This window comes from Colias philodice, chromosome 16 (assembly GCF_061535455.1).
Source record: "Colias philodice isolate Cphi_HAF_F1 chromosome 16, ilColPhil1 Martin Lab GWU primary, whole genome shotgun sequence".
NCBI classification, from domain to species: Eukaryota; Metazoa; Arthropoda; class Insecta; order Lepidoptera; family Pieridae; genus Colias; species Colias philodice.
In genome coordinates, this window is record NC_143101.1 from 10,598,979 (window position 1) to 10,613,945 (window position 14,967).

Here is a 14,967-nt window from a genome sequence, read left to right on the forward strand (position 1 = left end):
GACAGTTGACACTCACTTTTATCGTTGCAGTTGACAACAAATTGTCGGCTGTCGCGATAATAAGTAAATCTGATTATCTGACTAAAATATAGTTATTGAATTAAAATTTAAAGGCTAATAGGCAAAGGATAATAAAATGACGGAACGAGATTATGCTCCCTTGAGCTCAGCATGCGTTCGAGGGCTTTGCGATAAGGTTTATGAAAAAAGAAAATTTGCTGGAGGAGAGATTGAAAAGTGAGTTTTCTTTTTATGTATTTAATTTTTTTTTGCATGCAGACCGTGAGAATTCTCTTCATAATTAGTGTAGAAATTAAATATTTCAACTCAAGTTAAAAAAGGGGCGGTATTTGAAAATTATCTATTTCTTAGTTTTCATTTAATATTTACTTTACTGTTAAGTCCTATCATACTAATATTATAAATGCGAAAGTTTGTATGATTGCTTTTTTTTGTCACTCCCTCACACAAAAACTGCTGAACCGATTTGGATGAAATTTGGTACAGAGATAGCTTGAAGTCTGAGAAAAAACATAGAATGTAAGTTTTATCTCAGAAAACAACTCTGCTGTTTTTTTATAGACTATACTGGTGAAGCCGCTTGGGGATAATAAGTATATTATAAAAATAAAATACAATATGTTAAAGTATAACACATGTTCTCTATATATTTATCTTTTAGAATGGTGAAAGACTTCAGTGATGCAAATAACACGAACCAGATAAAGCGTCTCATCCGTGTGTTGGGGCAGGACTTGATGTCATCAACCAACCCTAATGTCAAGAACGGTGCCCTCATGGGGCTCTCATCAGTGGCTGTTGGTTTGGGAAAGGTACATTATTTTCTTGATATGAATATTTGACCTTTTGATGCTAAAATACATTATAAGTTCAAATAAGGCATAGTATTATCATATAACTTTTCTTTTAAGTCGACTTTACACTATGCAGTAAAATAATAGTTATTTATTGTATATCATTATCTGCAACAACATTTAATAAATTGTAGAGTATTAGTTTTGTATTAAAATTTGTAATTATAACATTTTCAGGGTTGTGTGTCATACGTAGGAGAGCTGACTCATCCTATAGTGGCCTGTCTCAGTGAGAGCGAAGCCAGAGTGAGATATGCGGCTGCAGAAGCCCTGTTCAATGTGTTGAAAATTGTGCGAGGGGCGGCTTTGCCCTACTTCCCCATCATATTTGATGCTCTGGCGAGATTGGCTGCAGATCCTGAACCACAAGTGAAGCAGGGTGCAGAGCTGTTGGATAGATTGGTTAAGGTAATGATGGAATAATTATCAATAATTAAACATGATGATTATACATCAAGTAATTGGGAGGTAGAAAAAAATCATATCTGTGAAATGTTATGCATGCTAAGTTTTTGATTTTATAATGAATTTTGATGATTCAAAGCTGAACTGCATTATTTTTATAAAAATAGGCTAATGAACAGCTGATTTTACAATGATTATGGCAGGACATAGTGACGGAGAGCGCGTCGTTCTCGGCGGCCGCGTTCGTGCCGCTGGTGCGCGAGCGCATGTACTCGCGCGTGGCGAGCGCGCGGCAGTTCGCGGTGGCGTGGGTGTGCGCGCTGGACGCGGCGCCGGCGCTCGGCCTGCGCGCGCACCTGCCCGCGCTGCTCGACCCGCTCTTCAGCGTGCTGGACGACCCCAACCCGGAGATCCGCCGCATGTGCGTGACTATCTTTTGCTTTGCTAGAGGTGTATTCGCACACCCACGGCACGACGAGTCATATAAACATGAGCCACCATTTAATGTACGAGGATGTGTAGCGAGGAATGTTTGTAAATAACCAATAGTATCCTTCAAATGCTAAACGCTTCAAACTTAATGAAGAGATACGATTGGTTCTTTACAAAAATATTTCTCGCTACACATCCTCGCATATTATTGGTGGAAAAGCACAATAATTCGACTCGGCTCATGTTTATATGACTCGCCGTGGCGTGAGTGTGCGCACATACCTACCAAAGCTGTGCTGCTTAAAAACTCGTCAAAAAATGGTCTAACAGCATCGCTCAAACACATTACATAAAAAAGAGCGTGCTGAGCACACGTGTAGAAATAAAACTTCTTTGCAAGATTCAAATATACCAAAATCGTCGCCATGACGTGGTGGTATTGCCATGACGTGACCTTGAAATTTTGCTCTCAACACGCCTAAAGAATTTTCACATCAATAATGATAAAATATTGTATAGGTCATGGCAAAACTCTGCCTAATACATGGGTAAGCAGAGTTTTGCATCGGACAGTTTAACAAAATGATGGTGAAATTAGGAGTTTTATAATAAGTATGAGAATATTTGATGGAGATTGTGTTGTCAAAGATTTTAATATTTTGTGTAGATGCAGCTCAAATATATAAAGGTGCAATATCGGGCGTAATATACAATAGCCAACTAGATTCCCGCCCGCGTATCCGCGTATCGTAATTTTTCTGTCAATCGAAATTTCCCTAACTATTGTTAAAATCATTTTTCTAATCTTCCTAAAATTGTAAATTTTTCCCGGTCCCGGTCGTTGGGCGCTTTCACCAGGGCCCTGGAATAATGGAATTATTATTAATTTCATGAACAATATCATCATCATCATTTTTATTGAAAACAATATTCATATATTTTTCTTTGCCCGCGGATTCCCCTGGCCCTGATGTTAAATTCGCATTAGTATGAGTCGTTTCACCGCTGTCAAAAGTTACCCATGGCCATGTCACATTAAAACGAATAAACACACTTTCGCATTTATAATATTATTAGAGGTCCGCCCCAGCTTCGCCCGTGGTACATATTTCGCAATAAAAGGTAGCCTATGTCCTTTCTCGGGTATCAAAATTAGTACAATTAGTACAAATTTATTTGCAGGTGTGAAGTTCAGCTGAACGAATTCCTGCGCAGCATCAGGAAGGATCCATCGCAAGTGGACTTCGAGGCCATGATCAACATACTGATCACACATGCTCAGTCCACTGAAGAGCTGTTGCAGGTATATTTTTATTTACACCATTTATTGCAAAAAATTAAAGAAATAATTTTAAGAATTCTTACAATTGAAAATATCATTAGGTATCTTATTAAATATTTATTTATGTACTAGCAGTCCGCCCCGGCTTCGCCCGTGGTACATATTTACGTTTTCTCTACATAAAAACCATCCTCGTACTTCAAGGAATATAATAAAAAAAGAATTATCGAAATCGGTTCAGCCGTTCTCGAGTTATGCGCTTACCAACACATTTTGCGATTCATTTTTATATACATATAAGAAGATAAGTTGCGTAAAATCAATAGCATGAAAATATTAAACATAAAAAATGTGTAGTTTTAGTAAAGATCTTCCAGATAGTGTATATGAGTAATGTTTAAGTAATAATACTTTTTTATGCTTGCTTTTATTGTGCGTTTGTGCGTGCGTGCTTGTATACGTTTACACAAATGTAATGTGTATATGTAAGTAATGTGCGTGTGTACGGCCAGCTGACGGCCCTCACGTGGGTGCGCGAGTTCCTGGAGCTGTGCGGGCGGCGCGCGTTACCGCACGCGTCCGGCGTGCTGTGCGCCGTGCTGCCCGCACTCGCCTACACAGACGAGCCACGGAAGAGTATCCTTTGGCACTACATACAGTACAATACAATACTATTCGATACGATACAATACTACGCTATACAATACAATAGATTACTATACAGTAAAATACAATACTATTCGATACGATACAATACTATGCTATATAATGCAATACTATACAGTACAATACAATACGAGTAAATATTTTTTTGTACATTAACATCTATAATTTTTGTTTGAACTATTTACTTGTTAAAACGTTTAATAAAGACCTAACCTAATAAATGAAGAATCCAAGATTTTCAATAAATTTTAGCTGCCGGGTATTTTTTTTTTATATGACCACAATATTTTTACCACCACTATTAAAGTTAATAAAACAATAAATAGTTAGGACTTAAGAGGTGCTATATTTGAAAATATAAGTTGTCTCTGTCACACAGTACTTGATTAACCATTAGTAACCGTACACATTGTTCATATTTATATCCAATATAAATCTTAATCACACAATCAGAAATACGTGAGATCGCAGCAACCGTCAACCTACAGTTGATCAAACTTGTTGAATCGGAATCCGAAATTCCCGAAGCAGCAATGAAAGGACTATCACTCGATGACAAAGAAAAGGAAAAAGATAAACAAGAAGCAACAAACGCAGAAGAAAAAGAAAATAAAGAAACAGATACTAAAGATCAGGAAGAAAGTGGAACAGTGGGAGAGAAATTAAATCTAGTTGCAGTTGTCGGAGTGCTCACACAGATGTTACATCACAATTCCGTTCACACGAAGATAGCGGCGCTCGATTGGATCCTGCACTTATACAATAAATTACCTAGTGAGGTAAGATTTTTTCAATTTGTCTTAATTTTTTTAGATTACCAGTTTCTAAAGCGATATTGGATATCAAATGAAAAAATAAACTGCAAGTCAATCTGTATTACACTGCAATCTGCACATTGGATATATTATAACACGCACCATCCTTTTATTTTGGGGGTTTTTCAGGAAAACAACCTAATACAACCAACAAGGCAATCGATCGAATCGAATAATAATTAATCAATCGATTTATTGATTGCTTCAATTTTTAATTTTATAACATTAGAAGCAATTTTGTTTATAATTTTTCTAGAAAGCTTTATTGTTCAATAAATTACACACAACATGAACACAGAAATTTTTTATATCCAAAAAAATTCTGGGCAGATGTACCCCCAAACGGAGACAGTGTTCAGCCCTGCACTGGGCGCGCTCACGGACGGCTCGGACGAAGTAGTGCGCCGCGCCATCGCACTGCTCGCTGAGATCTGCTCCTGTCAGCCGCAACCCACCACCAATACCACCACTAATACCACCGCCGATAGTAGTGAGAACGCGGAACTGCCTGTCGGTAAGTCAGTTATTAACGTCTCTTATATCAACATTACTACTATAACCAGTACCAATATAAAGCTAACACCCACCGGCACCGAGAGCGCAGAGCTTCAAGTGATGTGTTATTTATAAATCATTGTCAAATTATATTGTGTCGATGGAAACTACTACAAACTTATTTTTTAAAGTAATCGGAATATCTCTGAGTTCAATGTAAATTAAAATTTGTTGCAGATTTGGAAGCGAGTCCATATTATTACAAATTCTTGAAAGCGTTGCTGCGGTTGCTCGCCGCCGATGAGAATTTATTGGAAGACCGGGGCGCTTTTATAATCAGGTAAATTAGTCAGTTGTTAATAAGCTTTATTAAAAATAGCTGTGCAAATTTTATTTTCGATAATCTCGCCTTGACTTGAATTTATTGTCATTACTAGTATTTAAGCCTGTATTTGAATTTATATTTTTGGTTTTATGGCATTCAAATGCTTTATAAATATAAATTTATAAAGAATAGAAAAAATTCGATCACGAGGCGGGACTCGAACCCGCATCCTTCGCGCCATTCCGGGGCGGATGCCTGACCAACTCAGCCACTCGTGACCCGCCAGAGCAATCGAATTTATTCTATTCCTTCAGTTTTATGTGTCTGAAGGGACACACCGCGCGCGTTAATCATCTATAGATGGCGCGCGGTGTGTCCCTTCAGACACATAAAACTGAAGGAATAGAATAAATTCGATTGCTCTGGCGGGTCACGAGTGGCTGAGTTGGTCAGGCATCCGCCCCGGAATGGCGCGAAGGATGCGGGTTCGAGTCCCGCCTCGTGATCGAATTTTTTCTATTCTTTATAAATTTATATTTATAAAGCATTTGAATGCCATAAAACCAAAAATATAAATTCAACAAAAAAGGTCGTGTTCCATCGTTACAATATTGTATTCACTGAAAAGTGCTTCATATTGGTTGAAATGGTTGTTAATCATCTCAATAGATGGCGCGCGGTGTGTCCCTTCAGACACATAAAACTGAAGGAATAGAATAAATTCGATTGCTCTGGCGGGTCACGAGTGGCTGAGTTGGTCAGGCATCCGCCCCGGAATGGCGCGAAGGATGCGGGTTCGAGTCCCGCCTCGTGATCGAATTTTTTCTATTCTTTATAAATTTATATTTATAAAGCATTTGAATGCCATAAAACCAAAAATATAAATTCAACAAAAAAGGTCGTGTTCCATCGTTACAATATTGTATTCACTGAAAAGTGCTTCATATTGGTTGAAATGGTTGTTAATCATCTCAATAGATGGCGCGCGGTGTGTCCCTTCAGACACATAAAACTGAAGGAATAGAATAAATTCGATTGCTCTGGCGGGTCACGAGTGGCTGAGTTGGTCAGGCATCCGCCCCGGAATGGCGCGAAGGATGCGGGTTCGAGTCCCGCCTCGTGATCGAATTTTTTCTATTCTTTATAAATTTATATTTATAAAGCATTTGAATGCCATAAAACCAAAAATATAAATTCAACAAAAAAGGTCGTGTTCCATCGTTACAATATTGTATTCACTGAAAAGTGCTTCATATTGGTTGAAATGGTTGTTAATCATCTCAATAGATGGCGCGCGGTGTGTCCCTTTACTTAACTTTAATAGCATAATCTTTTTATAAAGATTATGCTATTAAAGTTAATTGTTAAAAAGATCAATGTGTTTCTAATTTTTTACTATTCTCATAAGGGCCGATTTTTCAATGCTTGGATAAAACTTATCCGTCCAATAAAGTATTACACGATAATATTAAAACGTCACGTAGACTGTCAAATACGGGCAATTAGAATACGTTTTTAAAATGGTAGTTTTATACATTATTCGACGAATAAGTTTTATTCAAGCATTGAAAAATCGGCCCTTAATAGATTAAATCCTATTTTGATATTATGAAAATTAAGTGCATTTATTTTTGTGAAATTCCGTGATAAATGAAACTATTGATATGTGAGCTACATTTCTTAATATGTTTATTTTTAATTATTTATTTATTTATTAAGCCAAACCAACAGTAAATAGTAAATACATACAAATCTTACAAGCTTAAATCTAGAAGTATATAAATGGTAAGGATGTATCCACCAATTATAGGTAAGGACAATTCATTTATAATACCATAAACTTACCTAAATTGTACCAACTAAATCAACATAGCGCTTCTTATGTTAATTAATTTTTATGACTAACGTAACTATATTTAAAGTAATTAACAATATTTTTAGAAAAAAATATCGGAAATTTTACTAGGCACTGTAAACCTAATTTACTCTAATATTTGTGGACATACAATAATAACTCTAATTATTTTGTATAAAAACAAGATATCCCTTTGTTGCCTACGATTACGAAGAGATATCATATGTTATATGTATAATGTGTTAATTATTAATGAAGTGAGTGTTTGTATCAATTTTGAATTATGAATGTGTATCATGTGCAAAGAGAGGAATTAGCGTGGTTTAGTACAATTCATCGCAAATCGTTTACATAAACTAGAAAAAGAAAAGGCCCTAGTATAGATCCCTGGAGGACACCAATAATTAGAGTATTTCAATCAGATTTCATATAATTTTAACATAGGTTACGGAAACAATGAATACGTTAATTCTTCAATTAATTTATTGATTTAAATCTAAAACAATACTTTTATTACTGTATTGATTCAATTAACCAAGTTAAGTAAGTAGGTTAACGCAGTCAAACGCCTTAGACAGGTCGATACCCTGCCTTATAATATGCATTGATCGTTACTGATTCAGCATTATTTTCTCGAAAATTTACAGTATTATTAGATAGTTCTAGATACTTTTCAGTTAGAAAACCAGAGTCGAACTGATTAAAAATGAAATAAGCGCAATTTTATATTTGATTGTTTTTTTTTTTTTTCATTTACACTTATCAAGGATCGGTGGCAATACAATATAATTTATTGAAGTGAAAACTTCTTAAGCGGCGTTGAGCACTTTTTCTGTAATGGGTATAAAATCTTAAACTCGCGTCAGGACACGTGACCTGATCGAAAAAGCGTAAGACGGATACCATTCCAAAATATCAAACATGCTCAACGTTAATAATCAAGTTTTCACTTCTGCCGGCACTCCCGGAGTGCAACCCGTCTTTTATTTTTTGTTTCTTTTTCGCTACAGCTACAGTTATTATTTCCGATATTCTTTTCTAACTCCGGGGTACATTTATCAGCTATTTTTAACAACTTATTTTTCGATTTACCATATTTCTTCGTGCTCCTTCGAGCCGGATCTAATTGCAATTAATTGAAGCGTTACGTATAGCAATCCTTAATCGTGTGTTTGTATGTATGTGTATGCGTGTGTGGCAGGCAGCTGTGCGTGCTGCTGCCGGCGGAGGAGGTGTACCGCGCGCTGGCGCACACGCTGCGCGGCGAGCGCGAGCTGCGCTTCGCGGGGCGGCTCGTGGACGTGCTCTCCGCCATCCTGCTCACCGCGCCCGAGCTGCACCACACGCGCCGCCGCCTGCGCGCCTTCCGCGACCCGGTAACTGTGCGCGGCTGTGCCGAGCTGTGCGCGGCTGTGCCGAGCTGTGCGCGACTGTACCGCGAGCTGCGCTTCGCGGGGCGGCTCGTGGACGTGCTCTCCGCCATCCTGCTCACCGCGCCCGAGCTGCACCACACGCGCCGCCGCCTGCGCGCCTTCCGCGACCCGGTAACTGTGCGCGGCTGTGCCGAGCTGTGCGCGGCTGTGCCGAGCTGTGCGCGACTGTACCGCGAGCTGCGCTTCGCGGGGCGGCTCGTGGACGTGCTCTCCGCCATCCTGCTCACCGCGCCCGAGCTGCACCACACGCGCCGCCGCCTGCGCGCCTTCCGCGACCCGGTAACTGTGCGCGGCTGTGCCGAGCTGTGCGCGGCTGTGCCGAGCTGTGCGCGACTGTACCGCGAGCTGCGCTTCGCGGGGCGGCTCGTGGACGTGCTCTCCGCCATCCTGCTCACCGCGCCCGAGCTGCACCACACGCGCCGCCGCCTGCGCGCCTTCCGCGACCCGGTAACTGTGCGCGGCTGTGCCGAGCTGTGCGCGGCTGTGCCGAGCTGTGCGCGACTGTACCGCGAGCTGCGCTTCGCGGGGCGGCTCGTGGACGTGCTCTCCGCCATCCTGCTCACCGCGCCCGAGCTGCACCACACGCGCCGCCGCCTGCGCGCCTTCCGCGACCCGGTAACTGTGCGCGGCTGTGCCGAGCTGTGCGCGGCTGTGCCGAGCTGTGCGCGACTGTACCGCGAGCTGCGCTTCGCGGGGCGGCTCGTGGACGTGCTCTCCGCCATCCTGCTCACCGCGCCCGAGCTGCACCACACGCGCCGCCGCCTGCGCGCCTTCCGCGACCCGGTAACTGTGCGCGGCTGTGCCGAGCTGTGCGCGGCTGTGCCGAGCTGTGCGCGACTGTACCGCGAGCTGCGCTTCGCGGGGCGGCTCGTGGACGTGCTCTCCGCCATCCTGCTCACCGCGCCCGAGCTGCACCACACGCGCCGCCGCCTGCGCGCCTTCCGCGACCCGGTAACTGTGCGCGGCTGTGCCGAGCTGTGCGCGGCTGTGCCGAGCTGTGCGCGGCTGTGCCGAGCTGTGCGCGACTGTACCGCGAGCTGCGCTTCGCGGGGCGGCTCGTGGACGTGCTCTCCGCCATCCTGCTCACCGCGCCCGAGCTGCACCACACGCGCCGCCGCCTGCGCGCCTTCCGCGACCCGGTAACTGTGCGCGGCTGTGCCGAGCTGTGCGCGGCTGTGCCGAGCTGTGCGCGACTGTACCGCGAGCTGCGCTTCGCGGGGCGGCTCGTGGACGTGCTCTCCGCCATCCTGCTCACCGCGCCCGAGCTGCACCACACGCGCCGCCGCCTGCGCGCCTTCCGCGACCCGGTAACTGTGCGCGGCTGTGCCGAGCTGTGCGCGACTGTACCGCGAGCTGCACACCTCTGCACTCGACTGTACCTTATTATACACGACACTACCTATTTGCAAATCTATGTACCTTTGTGTGTAAAACAAAAACTACATATTTGCACAAAACTACATTTAGTTATCCCTGAAAAATTAATTGTTGATACTAAGATGTATTAAAACCCCTCTGTCGCTGTTTTATTTCCGAATAATTTAAATGTAAAAAATGTATCCACATTACCAATGAAATATTAAATTCGACTGAAACTCGGCAGAGCACGCACGCGCTGTTCAAGTCGCTGTACCAGTGTTGGTGCCACAGCGGCGTGGCGCTGCTTGCGCTGTGTCTGCTCACACACAACTACACGCACTGCAACCGGCTCATATCCACCTTGTATCCTTTTTACTTTTGTTATTCAATTGTTTATGTCAATGGGTTCATTTGAATTTGTATGAATTTCATCTGCATCATTGTTATCGTCATTACCATCATCTTCATCTACAACAACGATTTTAATCACAGTCATGAATTTGTCAGCACATTTTTTTCCCACTTTTTATAAATATTTTTAAATGATAATAAAATTGGCCTTTTTAGTATATGTCCTAAATATTTATTCTTTTTATGTGTATAAGAAGTGTGTAAAACTGGTTTCCTCTTTTCATATGCATATTCTTTAACTACAAATCAGTGGTGATCTTGAAATCACTGTAGAGTTTCTTACAGAGATCGACAAATTAGTACAACTTATTGAATCGCCAATATTTGCATGTAAGTATTGTTCTTGTAGTGTGTAGTTTTGGTAAACATTTCTAGTTCGCCTATTGCCTTGTCTATTAATGAAAGAAATTGTTTGGTGATAGAAAAAAATACATGTGATATTGTTTCGTTAAAAAAATTAAATTAATTAGTCATTTGTTTCCGATATAAATGAGGAATAACAGTGGACCAAGAATAGGTTCTTGGAAAGTTGTAATTTTTTCTATTTAATATACAAAATTTGATCAATATTCTATAATTCTTGTGTAATAGAAGGAACCATAGGAGAATTGTTTAAAAAAATACTAAATTATTTATTTTTATTCATTACTATACATAAGAAATAACAGAGGTCCTAGAACAGGTCCCTGTAAAATATTATTTTTTGTTAGATTTACGTCTGGAGCTGCTCGGGGGCCAGCAGAGCGCGGCACTGCGGGGCGCGCTGTTCGGGCTGCTCATGCTGCTGCCGCAGGGCGCCGCCTTCCACGCGCTGCGGCACCGCCTGCACACCGCGCCGCCGCCCGACGCGCCCGTACTGCTGCCGTACGTACTGCCGAGCCTTGGGACTCGCTTCATACAAAAAGTTATACAATCACCAGTTATACAGTGACCAGTCCTCGGACGGGGCACGGCTAGATCGCGACACGGTGCAGCGTGAATCGTGCTTAAATGTTATCATGATTATCGTGTCCTACAAACTTTGTATCCTCAATTATAAAAAAGGTATTGTATGTGCAGCGAGCAGCAGCCCGCCGACGGGGTGACGCCGGACATCGACTTCGAGGCGCTGCTGCAGGAGTTCCTTGCGGTGCAGAGCGCGCACCGCCGCTACCGCCTCGCCGAGCGCCGCGACCGCCGCGACCGACACTACCTGTAGCACACACCCGGCCCCCGGGGGCACGCCTACACGCACCGACACACACACACTCACAAACATAAACACAAGCACGTACGGCGCGATGTGAGCACGAGTGAACACACCCACGTACGCACTCACACTCACACCCACATACACACTCACACCCGCATAGACGCTCGCAACCGCACGTACACTCACAACCACACACACATTCACAATCACAAACACACTCACACCCCCGCAGACACCGCTACACAAACCTACACGCGCACGTACAGTAACACACGCACATACTCACGAAGCGACTCTCAATAAACAACGAGACTCGCAGTCACGGTTAAAAAATTAAAAACTACTAACGCTTCTATTAGGCAGAGTTTTCTAGTACGATAGACATTGAACGTTACTGCAACGAAATAAGGTGTTAATTTGAATATTTACTTGTTGTTGTGTATGTTAGAGAACCCTCCCGCCCTCACATTTTCTACTACTTTTAGCTGCTTAACTGTAATTAGTAGAGGAGATTTGTCTATTGGCTAAAGAACTGCTACTGTAACTACTGTAACTAAATGTTTAACGTGTCTTGTGTGTCCTGTTTCCAATTACCTATTTCACAACCCTACTTAAGTACGAACTCATACCGTTACAACAACGGATATAATATTAGCTAGAATATTCAAAAATATTAGCTAGGTGTTTATTACTTTATCTGAGATTTGTAGATCTTGGTGATGAGTGTTGTTGTTGTTGTAGCTGAGACAGAATAATTATTCTTCTAACTTATTAGATAGATATGAAAATTTTATTTGTAATAAAACTTCAACCTGCCTAAAAACTATCGAACCTTTTAAAATATTTACTACTGATTAGTTAGAATATACTAGTACAAATTTTAAAAAGAATCTCCTTAACACCTCAATGTCTGTTCTCAGCGCTTTATGATTTCATTATTAATAATGTAACTTATATAATTAAGAATTTAGACCAATTGAACCTTGGCTGCTTGTGAAACCTAAGAGTTTAATGTTACCTTAACACAACTCATAGATAAGTTTCTAAAAATCAGTTTTTGATACTATCTGCCTGTGATGGTACATTTTATTGTTTAAAAATTAGTAAACGCAATTTTTATTTGTATTTATTGTATTGTTATGATTAAAAAGTATGATTAAGAATTTACTGTTATACCTTAGGTATCTCATATTTATTCTACCAAATTTTGTAAATATTTAGTTTCATAAGATGAGATCAAATAAATCTATGTGTACATTCCAAATGTGTTTGTTTTATTTTAATCATCCAATATCAAAGGGTTGAGGGTGAACTCAGTTTGAATATGAATTGAATCAGAGTCGCCTAACTACAATATCAGAATTAGTAATTCAATATTCTAGGATCAAAAGTAAGAAAGTAATATCAAAATATGCATTTATGGTTAATAAATGTTAAATATATATTTATTACAATGAAATATAAGAAAAAAAAATGTAATGCATCATTTATGCATACCATAAATAGAGTAGGACCTTGTGGAACACCTGATTGTTTAACTATAGATTATTATACTGGTTTCCGGTAGAGTAAGCTTTAGTGCAGTGCACTTATATTACTTTGAGAATGGACTGTGTACGTTCGTAACGAGAAAGGAAATATAGGTTTATACCAGACTTCCTCTGTCAGTATTGCTAATAAAATAAGTAATGTTGTCGAAAGCTTTTGCAAAATCTTGAAATATGATATGTATTTTCAAACCTTCACAGGTATCTTTCAAAAACTTTTATTTAATCTCTTCATACTGTTACATATTATTTTATCAAAGTAACATCATATGTATTATAATATCATATCGATCACGTCACACTTAGTATTTCGTATCCTAGAAGTACTAACTAGGTACTGTAGGTTACGAAACGTTACCTACACCCCCCCCCCAAATCGTACTCGATAAAATAACATAAAAATCTTATACTGTACAAAAGTGCGAATCGGAGTCACTCGCACACCTAAAGTTCTATTTAAACCTGTATTTAATCCCTTGCGAATGTCGAAATTTGCGAAAATTTGCAGCATAAACGGCTGTTAAGCTTTAGATTGCGTTGGCTTATAAGTTTGATTTCTTCACAGCTTCAAGGGTAGTTTTACGTAATCAATAATAATAACACTCTGATAACAACTCGCGTTCTTTAAAAAAGGGTCTTGACATATCCATATCATTCAAATCACAATTCAAATAAAAAGAAAACATTGGACAGAAAAAAATTGGGTTCCGAGCCTCAACAGACAAAACGAAACCCTTAAAATCTTTTTTTATCAGGAACGCGTGAAGGTATCAAGCTGAAATTTATATTGAATACTCAAGTCTACAGTCCCTTGATGCTGTAAAAAAATCAACTTTATAAGCCAACGCAATCAAAACATACAGCCGTAAATGCTTAAAATTTTTGCAAATTTCGACATTCGTAAGGGAATCAAAACCTACAGGGTGCTTCCTATAAAGTTATAAACACAGTCATGAAATTTGGTACAAAGTAACGTCTTATAGTTAACACAAATATAGGAGTAATAATTACGATAAATTTGAATTCTTAATTACATTAAATTGATATTCACATGAAAAACTCAGGTCTATAATATCTTTAAGCTGTAATAAAACCAAAAATCTATGTCAACGCAATTAGCAAAGTATTAATGCCAATAGCTATTTTCATTTTCATATTCAACTAGCGGTCCGCCCCGGCTTCGCCCGTGGTACATATTTACGTTTTCTCTACATAAAAACCATCCTCGTACTTCAAGGAATATAATAAAAAAAGAATTATCGAAATCGGTTCAGCCGTTCTCGAGTTATGCGCTTACCAACACATTTTGCGATTCATTTTTATATATAGTATAAGATAGAACGAGAGATGCTAAAAATCGGAAAATTATGGTAAAGGGATTTGGGTACTTTTGAATGCGCTAGTGGCGACTTGATGAACTTTCGCGGCCAGTGATGAATAAAATAATGAACTTGGATAGTTTAAAAGAGTCTATAAGCGTTCATATACATCGTTTTCATTAGAATTCTTAAATAAATAAAGGAGAAATCTAAAAAACTCAGAAAAATCTTATAATAAATAATCTAGATTCGATGTGAATGAATAATGCAAAACCAAATAAATATCTCTGTTCCTAATAGACCGGGAGATACTGACACAAAATTTCGAGTCATTTGTAACAAGGATGGCGGTTCTACAGGGGTCTTAGTACGCAATGACAAAAAGAAAAATGATGGTGTGAACGCTGGTACCGGTGTCTTAGTCGCGTGGGCGTTTGTCGAACTCGTCGGAAAAATAGCGAAAGTCAAACGATTTGTAACACAAAAATTTTAGAATTTACCGATAGCCCATAAAAAAGTAGTAGGCGGTAGTGTCATGCCATACTTTTCCGGTGTG

General features: G+C 40.2%; 1 protein-coding gene across 4 annotated transcripts; it reads left to right on the plus strand.

Annotated features, from left to right (window-relative positions):
• Positions 1 to 35: 35 nt before the first annotated feature.
• Positions 36 to 12,809, plus strand: LOC149481962 (protein VAC14 homolog). 4 transcript variants are annotated; one of them, XR_016316863.1, is made up of 14 exons: positions 36 to 237; positions 683 to 833; positions 1,053 to 1,283; positions 1,484 to 1,701; positions 2,895 to 3,015; positions 3,507 to 3,630; positions 4,114 to 4,439; positions 4,806 to 4,989; positions 5,208 to 5,310; positions 8,352 to 9,580; positions 9,621 to 9,890; positions 10,187 to 10,305; positions 10,604 to 10,683; positions 11,064 to 11,124. XR_016316863.1 is itself a non-coding variant. In XM_089705327.1 (14 exons), exons 1-14 carry the CDS (start codon positions 137 to 139, stop codon positions 11,549 to 11,551), a joined length of 2,226 nt encoding a protein of 741 aa, XP_089561453.1. In that variant the 5' UTR covers positions 36 to 136; the 3' UTR covers positions 11,552 to 12,809. The 4 variants fall into 4 exon arrangements, 3 of the variants coding, with proteins under 3 accessions (XP_089561453.1, XP_089561452.1, XP_089561451.1); XM_089705327.1 differs by lacking the exon at positions 9,621 to 9,890 and adding an exon at positions 11,413 to 12,809 and having other exon boundaries at positions 8,352 to 8,526; positions 11,064 to 11,217; XM_089705326.1 differs by lacking the exons at positions 9,621 to 9,890; positions 10,187 to 10,305; positions 10,604 to 10,683; positions 11,064 to 11,124 and adding an exon at positions 9,937 to 10,171 and having other exon boundaries at positions 8,352 to 9,600.
• Positions 12,810 to 14,967: the final 2,158 nt, after the last annotated feature.

What these genes read in the sequence shown, in the direction of transcription:
- LOC149481962 (XM_089705325.1), top strand. Translation starts at nt 137, where the DNA reads ATGACGGAACGAGATTATGCTCCCTTGAGCTCAGCATGCGTTCGAGGG. An exon ending in GCTGGAGGAGAGATTGAAAA is followed by an intron (nt 238 to 682) that starts GTGAGTTTTCTT and finishes TTTATCTTTTAG; the next exon opens with AATGGTGAAAGACTTCAGTG. An exon ending in ACAATAAATTACCTAGTGAG is followed by an intron (nt 4,440 to 4,805) that starts GTAAGATTTTTT and finishes AATTCTGGGCAG; the next exon opens with ATGTACCCCCAAACGGAGAC.